The sequence below is a fragment of the Balaenoptera physalus genome (genome assembly GCF_965194825.1).
Source record: "Balaenoptera physalus genome assembly, chromosome: 11".
Lineage (NCBI taxonomy): Eukaryota > Metazoa > Chordata > Mammalia > Artiodactyla > Balaenopteridae > Balaenoptera > Balaenoptera physalus.
The window spans coordinates 67047813-67065221 of NC_138896.1; the positions used below are offsets into that span (position 1 = coordinate 67047813).

General features: G+C 42.9%; 1 protein-coding gene across 3 annotated transcripts; it reads right to left on the bottom strand.

The window, feature by feature from the left end:
• Window positions 1-2655: 2655 nt before the first annotated feature.
• RPSA (ribosomal protein SA) lies at window positions 2656-17014 on the bottom strand. 3 transcript variants are annotated; one of them, XM_082412990.1, is made up of 7 exons: window positions 16893-17014; window positions 14852-15017; window positions 13820-13938; window positions 5065-5310; window positions 4131-4259; window positions 3848-4013; window positions 2656-2810 (listed from the first exon to the last, which is right to left on the bottom strand). In XM_082412990.1, exons 2-7 carry the CDS (start codon window positions 14982-14984, stop codon window positions 2719-2721), a joined length of 885 nt encoding a protein of 294 aa, XP_082269116.1. In that variant the 5' UTR covers window positions 14985-15017; window positions 16893-17014; the 3' UTR covers window positions 2656-2718. The 3 variants fall into 3 exon arrangements, with proteins under 3 accessions (XP_082269116.1, XP_082269114.1, XP_082269115.1); XM_082412988.1 differs by having other exon boundaries at window positions 2656-2813; XM_082412989.1 differs by lacking the exon at window positions 16893-17014 and adding an exon at window positions 16581-16676 and having other exon boundaries at window positions 2656-2813.
• Between the last annotated feature and the right edge of the window lie 395 nt (window positions 17015-17409).

Here is a 17409-nt window from a genome sequence, read left to right on the forward strand (position 1 = left end):
CTCTTCTCCCTCTGGAACTCCAACTAGATGTTTGACTCTCATTTTGTCCTCTATATTAATCTTCTCTTTCCTATGTTCTATCCCTCTGTCTCATCTCTTCATATATTTTTCTAGTTCACCAAACTCCTCTCCAACAGTGTCTTATTGTTTCATATGCCCATTGTGTTATAAATTGCAATTTTTTTCATTTCTAAATTGCAAAAGCAGTGTTCATCATTAGACATTGTTTTAAGACGCAATTTACAACAGAATTATTTCTATATGAAATGATAAATACAAAAAAAAGAAAAAACCCTCCAAAAAGGATTTTGAAACAAACGTCATGTTATGCCAGCCCAGTCATTCCTTGTCTTGGAATCTTGTAAGGCCCCTGTGCAATGTGTGGCCACGATGGTTTGGAGGGCTTTCCCACGCTGAAAGCTGTAACTTTCTCTTGAAAATTTTAGTGGAAGACACCCCTTGGGTTGGCACAGGGTATTGGGTGGAAGGAAATGCAGAGATCAGTGGCTGAGGATGTGGCAGAGGGCCTTCCAGTGGGGACATGATGGTGGACACTTCTGGCAACGCTGAGAGCTCTGTGCACCGGTGGGGACTGTGTGCATGACACGTGGCGGGGAGTGGGGCTGCGGGGTGCTCCTTGGGCCATTGTCTTCCAGCGCGTGTACAGCAGGGAGCAGAACTGGGACAGCTGTCTGTATGGTTAGAGATTTTTCTTCCCCCCGGTTCCCAACTCATTTCCAGAGTTAAAGGAGAGGAGAGGAAAAAAGTTTTCCATGGGTTGGAAAGTGCAGGTCCATACCTTTCACACAGCATGGGCTCCAAGAGACTCCATGACCTCTGGTAAAGGGCCCCAAGTCCCGAAGGAGGGCAGAACCTCTCCCAGCTTGATGAGACGACTCCTTCCAGAGGAGTTTCTTTGGGCTCTTTTGGTTCTCCCCCAGCAATCCTCTCCCATTTTTCTCTCCTATTGCCTGATGCCTGTGATTTAGGCAAACCTTCACATTTACATCCTCACTTATGATCCTACAGACAATGGCATACTTAGCTTTATTACTGCCTCGCCTATCAAAATGTAACTGCCATAGGGTCACAAGCTTCATTCACTGCTCTACCCCCAAGTGCTTAGAATAATGTCTGGTCCAGAGTAAGCACTTAATAATTATGTTGATTACTGAATTATTTTACTTGAGATTCTTTGCAAAGGTAGAATTGGATAATTATCAGGTTATTCGTAAGTGAAACCCACTGAACTTAGCATGGGTAGGAGTGCAGTAGGTTCTTCTCTAGTAAATGAGTTCAGTGTTTGGCATATGTAGGTTTGGAGCAGGTTTTTCACAGGTGGAGTTTGGTAATCTCATTCTTGCCTTGCACAGAAAGTGTGGATTGCTCAGGCAGGGTCAGAAGCACCATGGCGGTAGTGACATTTACCATTGCATACCTGTTTTATCTAAATATGGATTCCAACAGGATCCCTAATTGTTGACAAGTACGATTTAAGACACCTTGAGAATCTTGGAATGTATTTACCTAACAAAAGATGTGCAAAACCTCTTTAGAAGAAATTCTAAAATTTTATTGAGGGAGGGACATAAAAATGAGAATCTGGCAGGATGTAGATTGTTCATGGACTGAAAAACTCCATGCAGTGAATCAATTATAGTCACTAAATTACAGAGTCAATGCAATCCCAACTGGCTTTATACTGGAGCTGCACTAGGTTAAAAAATTTATATGACAATGCAGAAGGTTCAATAATAACCATGACATTTGGAGAAAAGGAAGGCAGGAGGACCGTAAACAGGAAAGACAGTGTGGCATTGGCCTGGGGACAGTCATAAGAGCAGTGGGGAAAGAGAGGGGCCAGGATCACACCCTGCATTTTTGAGACAGCAGTTCTGAGCAGTGAATAAAGGACAGTGCTTTAGTACTAAGGGTTGTGGCTGTGTTTTCAGATGATTTTACAGATGACTGTGAAATCATCTGACATTATCTGGTGAAGCTAGAGTTTGAAACCCAGAGTGAGGAAATTTCCATACACCGGGATCTATCAAAAATGTTCAAAATAGCTCCGCTGGTAATGGCCAAAATATGGAAACAACTCAAATGGCCACTGCAGTTAGAGGTCATGGATGATTCTTTAGGAACATGGCAAGAGGGGATGAAAAGCACAAAATAACAGAGAGAAAAGAAGCAAGTCACACAAGATATGATTCCATTTATAGGAAGCTCAAAAACAAACTAAAGAATTCTTGATCATCTTACCCTTTCCAAAGGATCAAAGGAGAGAAGCTTGTGACTTCAGGAAGGAGCAGGGAGGGGAACATGAAGACTTTCTCAGGTCTTGGCACCTTCCTACTTGGTAACCTGTGTAATGGCTATAGAGGCTTTAACTTGATCCTTATTCTCCAAGAATACACAGGTATGTCTTTCATGATCATCTGCACGTATATTTTACTCTCTAAAATTATTTTTTAAATTATATACTAACAAAGGACAATGTGATACATTGCTCTGCATCACAACTCCAAGATTATCCCCTGCTGAGGACACCTGGGCCCAGAAACAACATCTCTTGCCCAGAGCCACACACTAGGAACGGGCTGAGCAAGGGTTTCATCCCAGGCCTGTCCCATGAACTGAAATAAATGGACACAATTTTTAGAAACTGTTTATTTTCCATCAACCTATTTCCATTTTAAGAGTTTGTGGAAGAACAGTTTAAGACCACTCAGTGGTCGTTCCTACCCACTCAGTGGCCTGAGCAGTGGGAGCTGCAGACCAGTCTTCAGTGGCAGGCTGAGCACTCCAATCTTCTGTTGAGAAAATACCAAAAAAAGGAAAAGAAAAGCCATCAGCCCCATTCCCATAGTATTTTTGTCACCCCACCACCAGCAGCAATCTGCCTTGCATTCCAACAGATACACATTTCAAAGGACAAAGACGAAAGACAGAACATTTCAAAAGCACCTGAATTCAACCTGTCAAGTTATTAGCACAGCTACGGCACACCAAGACAAAAACCCTTTAATGCTAGTAGTATGTGTGTGTGTATATGGGTGTGTATATACGTATACATGTACACATACATACACTAAGTGCCCTACCTACGAACCTTCAAGTTACGAACTTTCAAAGATGAGAAAGTGCATTCACATGTCCAATCACGTAAGTTAATTCACATGTCTGCTGTACACTGTCACGTGCCTGCATCCTCTACAAGTGGTTGTACTTTTGTGTACTGTACAGTACTGTATAGAGCACAGTTACAGTATCTTTACTTCAAGCCCAGGATGTCCGGAAGCAAGTGTAAAAGCAGTGGTGATGTAGCTGGTACAGTACTACCGAGACATCACTGACTCGTTTTTTCAAGAGTAGACAGAACTGAATCCAGCAGGGAACCAGACCTGTGCCATCAAGGTCAGGCATGAGTGAAATTACCCTCCATCTCCGATAGCTGACAACCTTTCAGCTCTACCATCTCCCTCCCACCTCCTCTCCCTCCTCCAGTAACACTTCTTGCCTATTCACTCGATGCCAGCCCCTGTATGCCAGCTGTTGTACTATAAGATTAAAAATGTTTTTTGTTTTTTGTGTTATTTGTGTGAAGTGTTATAAGCCTATTACAGTACAGTACTATATAGCCCATTGTGTTAGCTGGGTACCTAGGCTAACTGTGTTGGACTTACGAATGTGCTCTCAGAATGGAACTCGTTTGTATGTACGGGATTTACTGTATACGTATATGTAAAGTGTGCATATATATACACACACACACACACATATGTATGTTACATTGAAAACACAGTTCTAAACCACCAGCCTGATGCCCTTGGATCTTGATACGTACCAGTGGGGAACTGCTGAATAGGCACAGAGGGCACCTGCACACCTTCGGACCAGTCTGCCACCTCAGGCTGAGCAGCAGTGAACTCAGGAGCTGGAGCGGTCCATTCACCCTGAAATTCCTCCTTGGTCACAGCCTTCTCAGCTGCCGCCTGCTCTTCCTTTTCAATCTGGTTTAGAAAAAAAGTTTTTCATTTATAGGGACTGACAGACTTTACTTCCAAGAGGCACTGACTAAAGTGTCCAATTTGTTCATGTTACCACAAGCCTTTGTGGAGGACGCTCACCTCTTCAGGATCTCTGTAGAAGTAGAGATCAGGCATGACCTCCCACGGGTGTTCACGGGAGATGGTGCCGCGCATGCGCAGAACTTCCCGGGCAAGCATCCACCACATCAGACCCACTGAGTGAGCTCCCTGCAAGAGTGCCAGGTTATTATAAAGTGATACTCGGCGAACCCCAAACAGCAAGCACCTCCCATTCCATCTAACAGCTGGGTCCCTTGGTACCATGTGAACAGACATGTCTTAGTTTAAAAGTGCTTATAGTACAGCAGAAACTAACACAACATTGTAAAGCAACTACACTCCAATAAAAATAATAAAAGACTTTTTACTTGATTATTCCATAACTCTGGTTCTCAACCTTGACTGCCACTGGAATGAATCATGGGGATTAATCAAGGCTCCACTCTAGACAACAAAATGAATTACCTGGGGTCAGTGCCTGAACACTGGTAGGAGGAGAAAAAAAAAAAACCTCTTTGCCTGATTCTTTTGTGTAACCAGGGTTTTGTGACCAGTGACAAACCAGACTAATTTGAACCATATGCAACCCACCTTTTTAGGATCTTACATCAGGATACATCAAGTTAGTCTGAAAACAGAAAGGCCAAGTAATGCCTGAGAGGTCCAGGAGTAAGAAATAATGGAGAAAAGCAGAAGAAAACACAGGCCATTTTTAAAATGTCTTTTCATCTCTCCTTAAAGCTTTCATATATTAAAATCGTACATTTGTAGCAAGTATTACTATCAAACTCCACTCATTGGGCCAGAGACCCTTGTGATGTTAGCGAAAAACTTGCCCCTCATGTAGCACACTACCTACACTTGTGAGTTCATCGGCCAGTGGCCTCAACTCCAAGCTCTAACAATGTGCAGAGGAATGTCTGTCTCTAGAGCACTTATTCTCCAGCTCTAGTTTAGATCATAAAATTGTTACCTTGTTGTTGCATGGGATGGCAATGTCCACATACCGCAGAGGAGAGTCTGTGTTACACAGAGCAATGGTAGGCAGATTAACGTAAGAGGCCTCTGTGAGAGGCTGGTGGTCAGCCCTGGGATCAGTAACCACCAGAAGTCTTGGCTCCCGGAAGGCTGCCTGGATCTGGTTAGTGAAGGTTCCAGGAGTGAAGCGGCCAGCAATAGGAGTGGCTCCAGTGGCAGCAGCAAACTTCAGCACAGCTCGCTAGAAGAATCAATATTAAGAGTTAACAGTGCTCCACAAAAACAGAAACAAAGATCAATGGAACAGGAATAGAAAGCCCAGAGATAAACCCATGCACATATGGTCACCTTATCTTTGATAAAGAAGGCAAGCATATACAGTGGAGAAAAGACAGCCTCTTCAATAAGTGGTGCTGGGAAAACTGGACAGGTACATGTAAAAGTATGAAATTAGAACACTCCCTAACACCATACACAAAAATAAACTCAAAATGGATTAAAGACCTAAATGTAAGGCCAGACACTATCAAACTCTTAGAGGAAAACATAGGCAGAACACTTATGACATAAATCACAGCAAGATCCTTTTTGACCCACCTCCTAGACAAATGGAAATAAAAACAAAAATAAACAAATGGGACTTAATGAAGCTTAAAATCTTTGGCAAAGCAAAGGAAACCATGAACAAGACCAAAAGACAACCCTCAGAATGGGAGAAAATATTTGCAAATGAAGCAAATGACAAAGGATTAATCTCCAAGATTTACAAGCAGCTCATGCAGCTCAGTAACAAAAAAACAACCCAATCCAAAAATGGGCAGAAGACCTAAATAGACATTTCTCCAAAGAAGATATACAGATTGCCAACAAACACATGAAAGAATGCTCAACATCATTAATCATTAGAGAAATGCAAATCAAAACTACAATGAGATATCATCTCACACCGGTCAGAATAGCCATCATCAAAAAATCTAGGAACAATAAATGCTGGAGAGGGTGTGGAGAAAAGGGAACACTCTTGCACTGTTGGTGGGAATGTAAACTGATACAGCCACTATGGAGAACAGTATGGAGGTTCCTTAAAAAACTAAAAATAGAACTACCATACGACCCAGCAATCCCACTACTGGGCATATACCCTGAGAAAACCATAATTCAAAAAGAGTCATGTACCACAATGTTCACTGCAGCTCTATTTACAATAGCCAGGACATGGAAGCAACCTAAGTGTCCATCGACAGATGAATGGATAAAGAAGATGTGGCACATATATACAATGGAATATTACTCAGCCATAAAAAGAAACAAAGTGGAGTTATTTGTAGAGAGGTGGATGGACCTAGAGTCTGTAATACAAAGTGAAGTAAGTCAGAAAGAGAAAAACAAATACAGTATGCTAACACATATATATGGAATCTAAGGGGGAAAAAAAAAAGGTCATGAAGAACCCAGTGGCAAGACGGGAATAAAGACACAGACCTACTAGAGAATGGACTTGAGGATATGGGGAGGGGGAAGAGTAAGATGTGACAGTGAGAGTGGCATGGACATATATACACTACCAAACGTAAAACAGATAGCTAGTGGGAAGCAGCCGCATAGCACAGGGAGATCAGCTCGGTGCTATGTGACCACCTAGAGGGGTGGGATAGGGAGGGTGGGAGGGAGGGAGACGCAAGAGGGAGGGGATATATGTATAACTGATTCACTTTGTTATAAAGCAGAAACTAACACACCACTGTAAAGTAATTACACTCCAATAAAGATGTTAAAAAAAAAAAAGAGTTAACAGTGCTCCAGAGATGGTGCCATCTTGCAGAATTGCAGGAGTTCTGCAATTATAAATGGGTCAACACCAAGTTCTGTAATCACATGAAGCAGCCTATCTAGTCAGAACCTCCCGAAATCCCTTACTCAAAAATGAAACCATCAAACACTCAAAACATCCAGTAATTCTTCTATATCCTTCACTTATTACATGAAAAATACTTACAAAATTAGAGCCAAAAACCATGCCAAGCACGGCCCCACTCCTAGGCCCTCTGCTGGGGATGCCCCTCCCTCAGGTATCTGAGCCTCACCACTTCCTCACTTTGCAGGTTCCAGAGCCAACCAGCCTGCTTCAAGTACCAAGTAGGTCACTTACGAGTAACTGGGGCAAGTTACGCACGTGCCTCCAAGTTCCTCATAGAATTGTAAAAATTACATGAATCGACACACACCACGCAGAACAGTGCCCGGCATCCAGTAAGCACTTCTGTACCGGTCAGATTTTGTCACAGCCAACCTATACAGAGCAGGAGTACACCCACCTTTCTTATCCTCTAACTTCCCCCTACAGAAAGCTTATTTCCTTCATCCCTTCAAAAATAGACTGCTTTTCTGCTATATTCCAAGCACTCAGCAAGCACTGCCTGGACCAATCTAGATACTCAGTAAATTTTCACTGAGGGAAGCACGGAGTGGTCACTAAGTTCATTCTACAGCAGTAATTAAAACTGTCAACCATACATCAAACCACAGAGGTCCAGTCATAAGCCAGCCTCTCGGGGAATAACCCCGTTAACATACATCTGCAGGGGGCTCCCATCAGGATAGTGGAGTAGAATGACGTGGAACTCACCTCCTCCCACAGCTATGTCAAAAATACATCTACAAATGGAACAACTGTCACAGAACACCTACTGAACACTAGCAGAAGACTTCAAACACCTGAAAGGACAAGAAAGATCTCCACATAACTGGGTTGGACAAAAGGAAAAAAAAGAGGAAGCAGGATGGGACCTGTGCCCCGGGAGGGAGGTGAAGAAGAGGAAAGGCTCCCACACCCTGGGAAGCCCCCTCAACGGTGGGGAGATCAACTGGGACAGAAAGGGAGCTTCTAAGGCTCAGAGGAGAGCACAACAACTGGCTTGTAGTAGGCCTAACAGAGAGAGACCTGCACGCCCCAGCCTGAGACGCGTGTCCGTTAGTACAGGTGGGCGCTGGGTGCTGGTTTAGAGGACAGACCCAGAAAGATGACTGGTGTTGGTTGTGCAGACAGCCTGAAGGGGCTGGAGAGTGGCACAGCCGCAACCAGGAGTGTTCGTGGAAAAAGGCCGGGTCCACCACAGAAGGAAAGCGCCACTGTTAAGTGGCACGCGAAAGGAGAAGTGGGGTCGCCATTGCAGCCTCTTTCTCCACTCACCAGCCCCAGCGCCAACAGCCGGCTCAGTGGACCCAGGAGCAGATGCCAGCAAGTTGCCCAGGAACAGAGGCAGGGCTGAAACTACAGCTGAGCCCCAGGGGCCACGCAACTTTGGAAGCAGGCTGAAATCTCTCCCCACGGCTGCATGAGCTGTGGATTTACACATCTGCCACCAGCTTTGTAAACTCAGCTCCTGCAGGACATCCAAATGGACGAGTGCTCCTGCAACTGGGATGGGTCTTCCCTAAGCACCTGTGGGCTTTGTGGGCACGGGCACACGGGGGCTGGGCCAGGGTCTGAGCTGCCTCCATAGCTCCTACAGGGGGTCCAGGTGTGCGACTACTGCTGTCCTGGCACCTGACTTCAGTGGATCTGCGTGGGTGGCCTTGTAAAAACAACACCTGAAGGACACCAGGGCTGACTGCCAGCATTCCCCGGGTTATGATGGGGCCGAGGGCAGTGCCAACAGCACAACGGTGACAGGTGGCACCACAAAGCACACTCGCCGGTGAACAGGTGCAGCAGAGAAAGACGCAGTGGCTCCTCTCCCAGTGGAAACGCTCCAATCCAGTCTACCTTATGCTGCAGCTCAGCTCTGGGGGCTTCTACTCTATAACAACTGGGGAGTATACCCTGCCCCTGACGGGGTAGTGACAACCACAGAGTAAACAACATCCAGTGCAGGCTCTACTCACCACACCAGCCACACCTCCTGTCAAGGGGATGATGGCCACCATACACCGAGGAAAGAGGCAGCGGGCATCCACAGTAAAAACAGCCCTCGCACCAAAAATGTTAAACCCAAAGAGGCTATACAGTGACATTCCCACATAAAGACAGCCCTCCAAGGGACTTCCCTGGTAGCGCAGTGGTTAAGAATCCACCTTCCAATGCAGGGGACGTGGGTTCAATCCCTGCTGAGGGAACTAGATCGATCCCACATGCATGCCATAACTAAGAGTTCGCATGCCACAACTAAGACCAAGAGCAACCAAAATAAGTTAAAAAAAAAAAAAAAAAGGCCCTCCAACACCACAGCAGATAACTGTCTCTCAACTCATAGAGCAAGAGAAATATACGTAAAATGAAGAGACAGAGGAACCACTCCCAATTAAAAGATCAAGAGGATTCCCCTGAAAGAACAAACAACGAAAAAGACCTCTGAGTCTAATAGACATCAAGTTAAAAAAGGAAATAATGAAATACTGAACGAATTGAGAAAGACCATCAACAGAAATGCAGATTACTGTGGAAAGGAACTAGAAATTATTAAAAACCAAGAAAAATCAGAAAATTCATTTGCAGGGACAAAAGCTGAACTAAAGGCAATGAATAGCAGAATGAATAATGCAGAAGAACGTTATCTGGAAGACAGTGATCTATCTTCAGGAGAAAGTGATTTGGAAGATAGAATAATGGAAATCACCCAATCAGAAGAGCAGACAGAAAACCAAATGAAAAATGAAAGCAATATAAGGGACCTATGGGATAATATAAAGCATGCCACTCTCCACATAATAGGGAATCCCAGAAGGAGAAGAGAAAGGGGATTGAAAATGTATTTGAAGAAATTATGGCTGAACACTTCCCAAACCTAAAGAAGGAAACTGATATCCAGGTACAGGAAGCACAGAGCATCCCAAACAAGATAAACCAAAACAGACCTACACCAAGACGTAATTAAAATGGCCCTGTCCCCCAAAAGAATTCTAAAGACAGCAAGAGAAAAACAAAGAGTTAATTACAAGGGAACCCCTATAAGGCTTTCAGCTGATTGTAGGCCATAAGGGAGTGGCAACATATATTCGAAGTCCTGAAAGGGAAAAATCTGCAACTCTACCCAACAAGATTATCATTTGGAATAGGAGAATTTCCTCAGACAAGCAAAAACTTAAAGAATACAGCAATACCTAACCTACCCTAAAGGAAATACTGAGAGATCTTCTCTAAATAGAAAAGAAGAATCTATAGGAAAGGGAAAAAAAAAAAAAAAAAAATCACAGTTGGAAAGTAAATCACTTAAATAAGCCAGTAAACAGATTTTAAAAAGAAATCAAAAAATTTCTCTTAAAGCAATGATAACCACTTAAAGCAAAAGGATAAACATGAAGATGTAAAAGAGGACATCAAAATCACAAAATGTGGGGGATGAAAGAAAATGTAGATTTTTTTTTCTTCTAGAAAGTGAGCCTGTATGACTACCAGTCTAAGTCAAGTTGATATAGGAAGGGGTTAACATATTTGAAAAACAGGGTAACCACAAATCAAAAACACAATAGATTCACAAAAACCAAGAAGAAAACAAAAGCACAATACAAAAGAAAATCATCAAACCACAAAAGGAAAAATAAAAAGAGACAAAGAAAAAATATAAAGCCAACAGGAAAACAATGTTTAAAATAGCAATAAAATTACCTTAAATGTCAATGGACTAACTGTTCCATCAAAAGACACAGAACAGCAGATTAGTTAAAAAAAAAAAAAAAAAAGAGCCTACAATATGCTGCCTACAAGAGACACACTTTAGGGCAAATGACACACGTAGACTGCAAATGAGGAGATGGAAAAAGATATTGCATGCAAATGGAAATGACAAGAAAGTGCGGGTCGTAATACTCATCAGACAAAACAGACTAAAAAAGATAAAAAAGCACACGACATATGGTAAAAGGATCAATAAAAGGAGAGGACACTATACTCATCAACATATACCCAAATACATAAAACAAATATAGACATAAAGGGAGAAACTGACAGGAATACACTAATAACAGGAGACTTTAACACCCTACTCATATCAACGGACATATCTGGGAGAGAGAAAATCAATAAGGCAACAGAGATCCTAAATGATACAACAGACTTAAGACATTTTCAGGACATTAGAGCCAAAAAAGCAGAATATACATTCTTTTCAAGTGCACATGGAACATTCTCTGAGATTGACCACATACTAGGGCACAAAATAAGCCTCAACAAATTTAAAAGCATAGACATTATTCCAAGCATCTTTTCTGACCACAACTGCATGAAACTAGAATCCAGCACCGAAAAAGAAACAAGAAAAAAACAACTGCATGGGAGACTAAACAACATGCTACTAAGAAACCAGTGGGTCAACAATGGAATCCAAGAAATTTAAAAATACCTTGAGGCAAATGACAATGAAAACACAAAATCTATGGCATACAGCAAAAGCAGTTCTTAGAGGTAAGTTCACAGCGATACAGGCCTTTAAGAAACCAGAAAAATCTCAAACAAGTCAGCAGAAGGAAGAAGATAATAAAGATATGGAAGGAGGGACTTCTCTGGTCGTGCAGTGGTTAAGACTCACACTCCCAGTGCAGGGGGCCAGAGTTTGATCCCTGGTCAGGGAACTAGATCCCACACGCATGCCACAACTAAGGAGCCCGTGAGCTGCAATTAAGCTCATGTGCCACAAGTAAGGAGCTGGTGAGCCACAACTAAGACCCAGCACGACCAAATAAATAAATATTAAAAAAAAAAAAAAAAAGATCAGAGAGGAAATAAATAAAATAGAGATTAAAATAAAACCAAAATCTGGTTCTTTAAAAGGATAAACAAAATCGACAAACCTCTGGCCAGGATCACCAAGAAGAGAGAAGACCCAAATAAGAAAGGAGAAACCACAACTGATACCATTACAAACAATTATATGCCAACAAACTCGACAAACTAGAAGAAACGGACATCCTTCTAAAAACATAAAGCCCACCGAAACTAAATCAAGAATAGACAACTTGAACAGCCCGATTACTAGAAATGAAACAGAATCTGTAATTAAAAACTCCCTTCAAACAAAAGTCCAGGACCAGATGGCTTCATAGGCGAATTCTACCAAATATACAAAGAACTGGGAGAAAACATTTGCAAATGATGTGACCAACAAGGGCTTAATTTCCAAAATATACCAACAGCTCATACATTTCAATAACAAAAAAACAAACAACTGAACTGGGCAGAAGACCTAAATAGACATTTCTGCAAAGAACTACAGATGGCCAATAGGCACATGAAAAGATGCTCAACATTGTTAATTATTAGAGAAATTCAAATCACTACTACAATGAGGTACCACCTCACACTGGTCAGAATGGCCATCATGAAAAAGTCTACAAATAATAAATGCTGGAGAAGGTAAGGAGAAAAGAGAACCCTCTAATCCTGTTGGTGGGAACGTAAACTAGTGCAGCCACTACGGAAAACAGTATGGAGGTTCCTCAAAAAACTAGAGTTGCCGTATGACCCAGCAGCTGCACTCCTGTGCATATACCCAGACAAAACCGTAATTCGAAGATTCAGGCACCCGAATGTTCACAGGAGCACTATTTACAATAGCCAAGACATGGAAACAACTGAAATGTCCATAGACAGATGAATGGATAAAGATGATGTGGCGTGTATAACAGCGGAATACTACTCAGCCATTAAAAAGAATGAAATAATTCCATTTGTAGCAACATGGATGGACCTAGAGATTATCACACTAAGTCAAGTAAGATAGAGAAAGACAAATATCGTATGACGTGGATTATATGTGGAATTTAAAATACAACACAAATGAATATATCCATGAAAGAGAAAAATAGAACAGACTAGTAGTTGCCAAGGGGGACAAGGGATGGGGGAGGGAAGGATTGGGAGTCTGGGATTAGCAGACGCAAACTATGCTATATAGGATGGATAAACAAGGCCTTACTGTATAGCACAGGGAACTATATTCAATATCCTGTGATAAACCATAATGGAAAAGAATATGAAAAAGAATATATGTATACGTAACTGAGTCACTTTGCTGTACAGCATAAATTAACACAACACTAAATCAAATACTATACAATAAATTTTTTAAAAATGAAATTCAAAAAGAGCATCTTACTATCAATACATAATTTAAACACTGTCAAAATCCAAGTCAAATTTTGAAAAATTAGAAACAGGGTGAATGAAATCCTTTTAAGAGCTTTAATGCTTTTATAAAGCATGTTTTTAAAAAATCCATTAGTTTTCTCAGCAGAAAAAGGAAATAATTATCAAGATAGAAATGGGACCAAAAAGACTAAAGTTTTACCTTACTTGCCATTAAAAAATATTAAGCTATTTTTTATTCATTTAAGCTGGCAAAGATTATTACTCTTGCTTATGAGACAAAGACTGGGGGTACCCTACCCTCATAAGACCTTCCTGAAATATTCTGAAGTTGGCATTTAATTTTTTTTTAACCTAGTATTTCATCATTTTAAATATAAAAAGCTCACTGCAGAAAAATGTGGTGAGCCACTTTAATAGGGTCATTTCTCGATATTTAGTGGCACAAGAAAACACACAATGACATGAAAACATGAACCTTGACATACTGTCAGATGCAAAGTGATAAATATACCAAAATGGTTGAATTTTGGCAATTCCTCGGACTCAGGGCAATTTCAAATGATTTCTGAACAGTGAAATTACGGGTTATTTTTTTCTTATGCTTTTCTATACATCCCAAAACATCTTTAGGTTTTGTAAGAAAAACCAAGCATATTGTTCCACAAACCTGGCCAGTATTCCTGGAGGATATGACACTGACATCAGCTGGGTTTTCAATGGCAACAATGGCACGAGCTGCCAACAGAAGTTTCTCCCAGGTTCTCTTCAGATTTATGATGTAGATGCCTAGACACAAGGTTTTGTTAACACCTAGCCAAGCTTTAAAAGTTAACATTCTTCTAAAAAGCTGAATGCATGTGGCAGCGAGTACTATCAAACTCCAGTCATAGAGGCAAGCTCTACTGGTGTTAGCGAAAATCCTGCCGTTAATATAGCACACTTCCGACACTCAGAAGTTCTTTGGCCAAGACTGGCCTCCACTCTGAGCTTTAATAGTGTGCACCTTGATTCAGTAGGCAAAGTGCACCTTCTCCCTACTCTTTCCCTGTACTAACCCGCCCTCAGGCCCCCCATGCAGAATCCAACAAGCTCTTACCTACTTGTGGCCTCTTACCACTCTTTTTCTCTTATCTTCTGCCTTGATGTCAGATTCATCCCAAACTCCTTTAAACCCTGCCACTCACACACATAATTCCTTCAGTGGTTCTAAGCTGAAGAACTTAATGCCTTCCATATTCTCATCACAACCTACATTTCCTTTTCTGATACATTCAAGCAAGCCAAATTCCCATCTGTGGCTTTTTCTCTCAGAATTCAGCTTTACAAACCTGTATCAGTAGCTACAAAATATAAGGCACTATGGGAAGTAAGTTATTAGGAACCAAGACAACAAACTTCCTCTTTATGTTTACATCATGCTCCTTCATGGCCCAACCCAGGTCACATAACCTAGCAATAGCCACTCTTCCACTGGAGTCCAGAAACCTTTCCTTCCAAAAAAAACCAGTAACACTTTTACTCAGTTTTAAAGCTTCTTACCCATCTAAAGATCTAGTTTCATCTGTTACTTAGTGAGAGCCCTCCAAGGCTGACATTTTAGAAATCACTTTACTCAGCACTACCCATCACAACAGAAGCATCAAAATTTGTCCTTATAGCTAGGATGACCAAGAAAAAGAACCCTAAAGCAATGACTGACCATCACTTTTCCTTTTGTAGATGTACTGTTCCATTTGGAAGTCAAGGTTGGTGCCACCTAAATGGGTTCCTGCTGCAAGGAATTTGAGGACATCCTCCTCCTTCATTTGCAGGACATCAAGGGCTCCGGACATTGTGAAAGTTTCCCTTTAAGTTACGATGGAAACCTGAAAAACAATAGTTAACAAAAGTCCTTTACACTCCAGTGACAAGTGGGATGAGGTAACGGGTGCATTCTAACTCCTCTGGAGAGTCAAATGACTCAATGTTTACAGAATGAATAAATATGGTCCTCTTCTATAGCAGAGAACTATATTCAACACCCTATGATAAACCATAATGGAAAAGAATGTTAAAGACGAATGTATACATATGTATAACCCAATCACTTTAATGTATAGCAGAAATTAACACATTGTAAATCAACTATACTTAAATAAAAAATATTGATAAACTTGAAACAAACAATCTAACCACAGATCACACCTCCTCGTGTCAGGCATTGGGCTTAGTCTAGTGGGATGAGACACATGAACACCTTGTAAAATATGCCACACCTTGTAAAATTGCTGGAAATCCTGTTAAAGAGTGTTATGGAGATGGACAAAACACCCAGATAATCAAACTAAACGAAAATAGTGAACTGAGACTTAATACTTCTCAAGGTACACAGGACTTAGACGGGGAAGAGCAGCCATGTTCGAGACTATTCTAAAGGTGAGCAAAGGGGGTGAAGTTTATTTTCAATCCGACTGAAGCCGGGAGCTTTGGCATTACTTCTCCCTGTGATTACAACTAGTTTTCCTCAAAATCAGGCAGGAAAGACAGGGCTGGACCCAAGAGCAGCCTCCTCAGACAGACATTAGGCAAAAGGCAAAGCCACCTCCTTGTTTTGCACTTAATGAGACCATGAAGCATGGAGGAATGGCGTCAGCAACAAGAACGTAAATTAGACTTTGATTAAACTCTGTAACACCTTAAGAGGGAACCCTGACCATAAAACCCAGAGAGCTTGGCCGAGCCCACAGGCTGCAGGTGACTGCTGTACCTCACACGCCTGGCACTCGACCAACAAGGGAAAAATGGCTCTTAGAGAGCAGGTGCGGTGGCTTCTAGAGGCGGACGGGAAAGAGCAAAACCTGATCTAACCAGGTGGAATCAAAATCCCACTCCGATTCTCCCAACAATGAGTATTCCGCCCCTAAACAAAGAAATATGCGCCCATTCAAGGAATTAAAGTGAAATAAAAGGCGTAGTGGGGGGAGGGTCAGAAAAACCCCTCGGTGCACTCCTCACTCGTGAGGACGCCCGCATTCTTCTCCGAGTGCGTACTTTCGCTTCTGCCCCTTCATAAATTGCTTCTTTGTTTCTCTCTACACCTCAGTCTGTGTGTCTTTTTTTTTTTTATAATTAAAAAAAATTTCTTTTAACACCGCGAGGCATGCGGGATCTTAAGTTCCCCGACTTGGTATCGAACCCGGGGCCCCTGCAGTGTAACAGCGGAGTCTTAACCACTGGACCGCCAGGGAAGTCCCTGTATGTGTCTTTCTTTGCGTCCCCTGTCCGAAATCTTTTGGACAAGTAGAATAAGAACCTGAACCTTTAATTTAGCCTGTCCGGCATCAAAAACCTCGCCAAGAACCTTAACTCTTGAACGGAATACCACGAGCAGGGAAAACATACCAACCCAACCAAATGGAGAAAACTGGAGCCTAGGTCTCTGGGTTTACCGCCGAGTGTCGGGACCCGAAGCGACCGTAGCGCGCTGCGTAGGCCGGTCTCTCCGCACCCCCAGCCACCCGCACCCCAACTCTGGTGCTCCGCGGCTGGAGCGAGACCTCCGCCGGCTCCCACGGCCTTGTGGGAACGCGCGGGCCCGAGCCCGGCCACGTGCAGGACGCCAGATCCGAGGGGGAGCGCGCCGAGCCGAAGACAGACGCGCTCCGCCTGCAGGCTTCCACCCAGGTGCTCGCACCACTCATCGCGGCAGGAAGCTCGTCCTGGTGGCCCTGGGGTACGCCCGGACGCCACATGCTACTCACCCAGAACAAAGCCGTATGGACCCTTATCTGGCGCAGAAAGAACGCGCGCGCGGAAATGACGTCCTTATATAGTCCGCCTCCAGCCAATGACAACGAAAGGCGAGCGGAAGCGCTAACAAGGCGGGCGTCGTGGGGGGGGCGGATCTTCCTCCGGAAGGCGGGCTGCGGCGCTGGCGCGGACGCTATCGAATGGCGGAAAGGGGCGGGCCGGCTGGACCACAGTTTGCGACCAAGGACGCGGGCCGGAAGTCAGCCAGCAAGCCAGCCAGCCAACCAGCCCGCCCGTCTGGATTCGAGCTCTCGCCCAGCCTTTTGTACCTATCAACTTGAGCGGGTCCTTCACCTAAGCTGCAGTTTCCTTACATAGGAAGGGGTGTTGAACACAAGCCTGTATTGGATAAACAAAAGCTGGAGAAATTATTTTGCGTTTTTGGAGGACAAGTTAGCAATGTGTAATTCAGATTTTTAAAAAGTTATCTTACGGGAAGTTTCCCGGAAAAATGAAATAAAATGAGGA

Excerpts from the sequence above, each read along its gene's own strand:
- RPSA (XM_082412988.1), bottom strand. The coding sequence starts at position 14,984 with ATGTCCGGAGCCCTTGATGTCCTGCAAATGAAGGAGGAGGATGTCCTC. Across the intron at positions 5,311-13,819 it reads CCTCCAGGAATACTGGCCAG|CGAGCTGTGCTGAAGTTTGC; the intron begins GTTTGTGGAACA and ends TGATTCTTCTAG. Across the intron at positions 4,014-4,130 it reads TCTACAGAGATCCTGAAGAG|ATTGAAAAGGAAGAGCAGGC; the intron begins GTGAGCGTCCTC and ends TTTCTAAACCAG.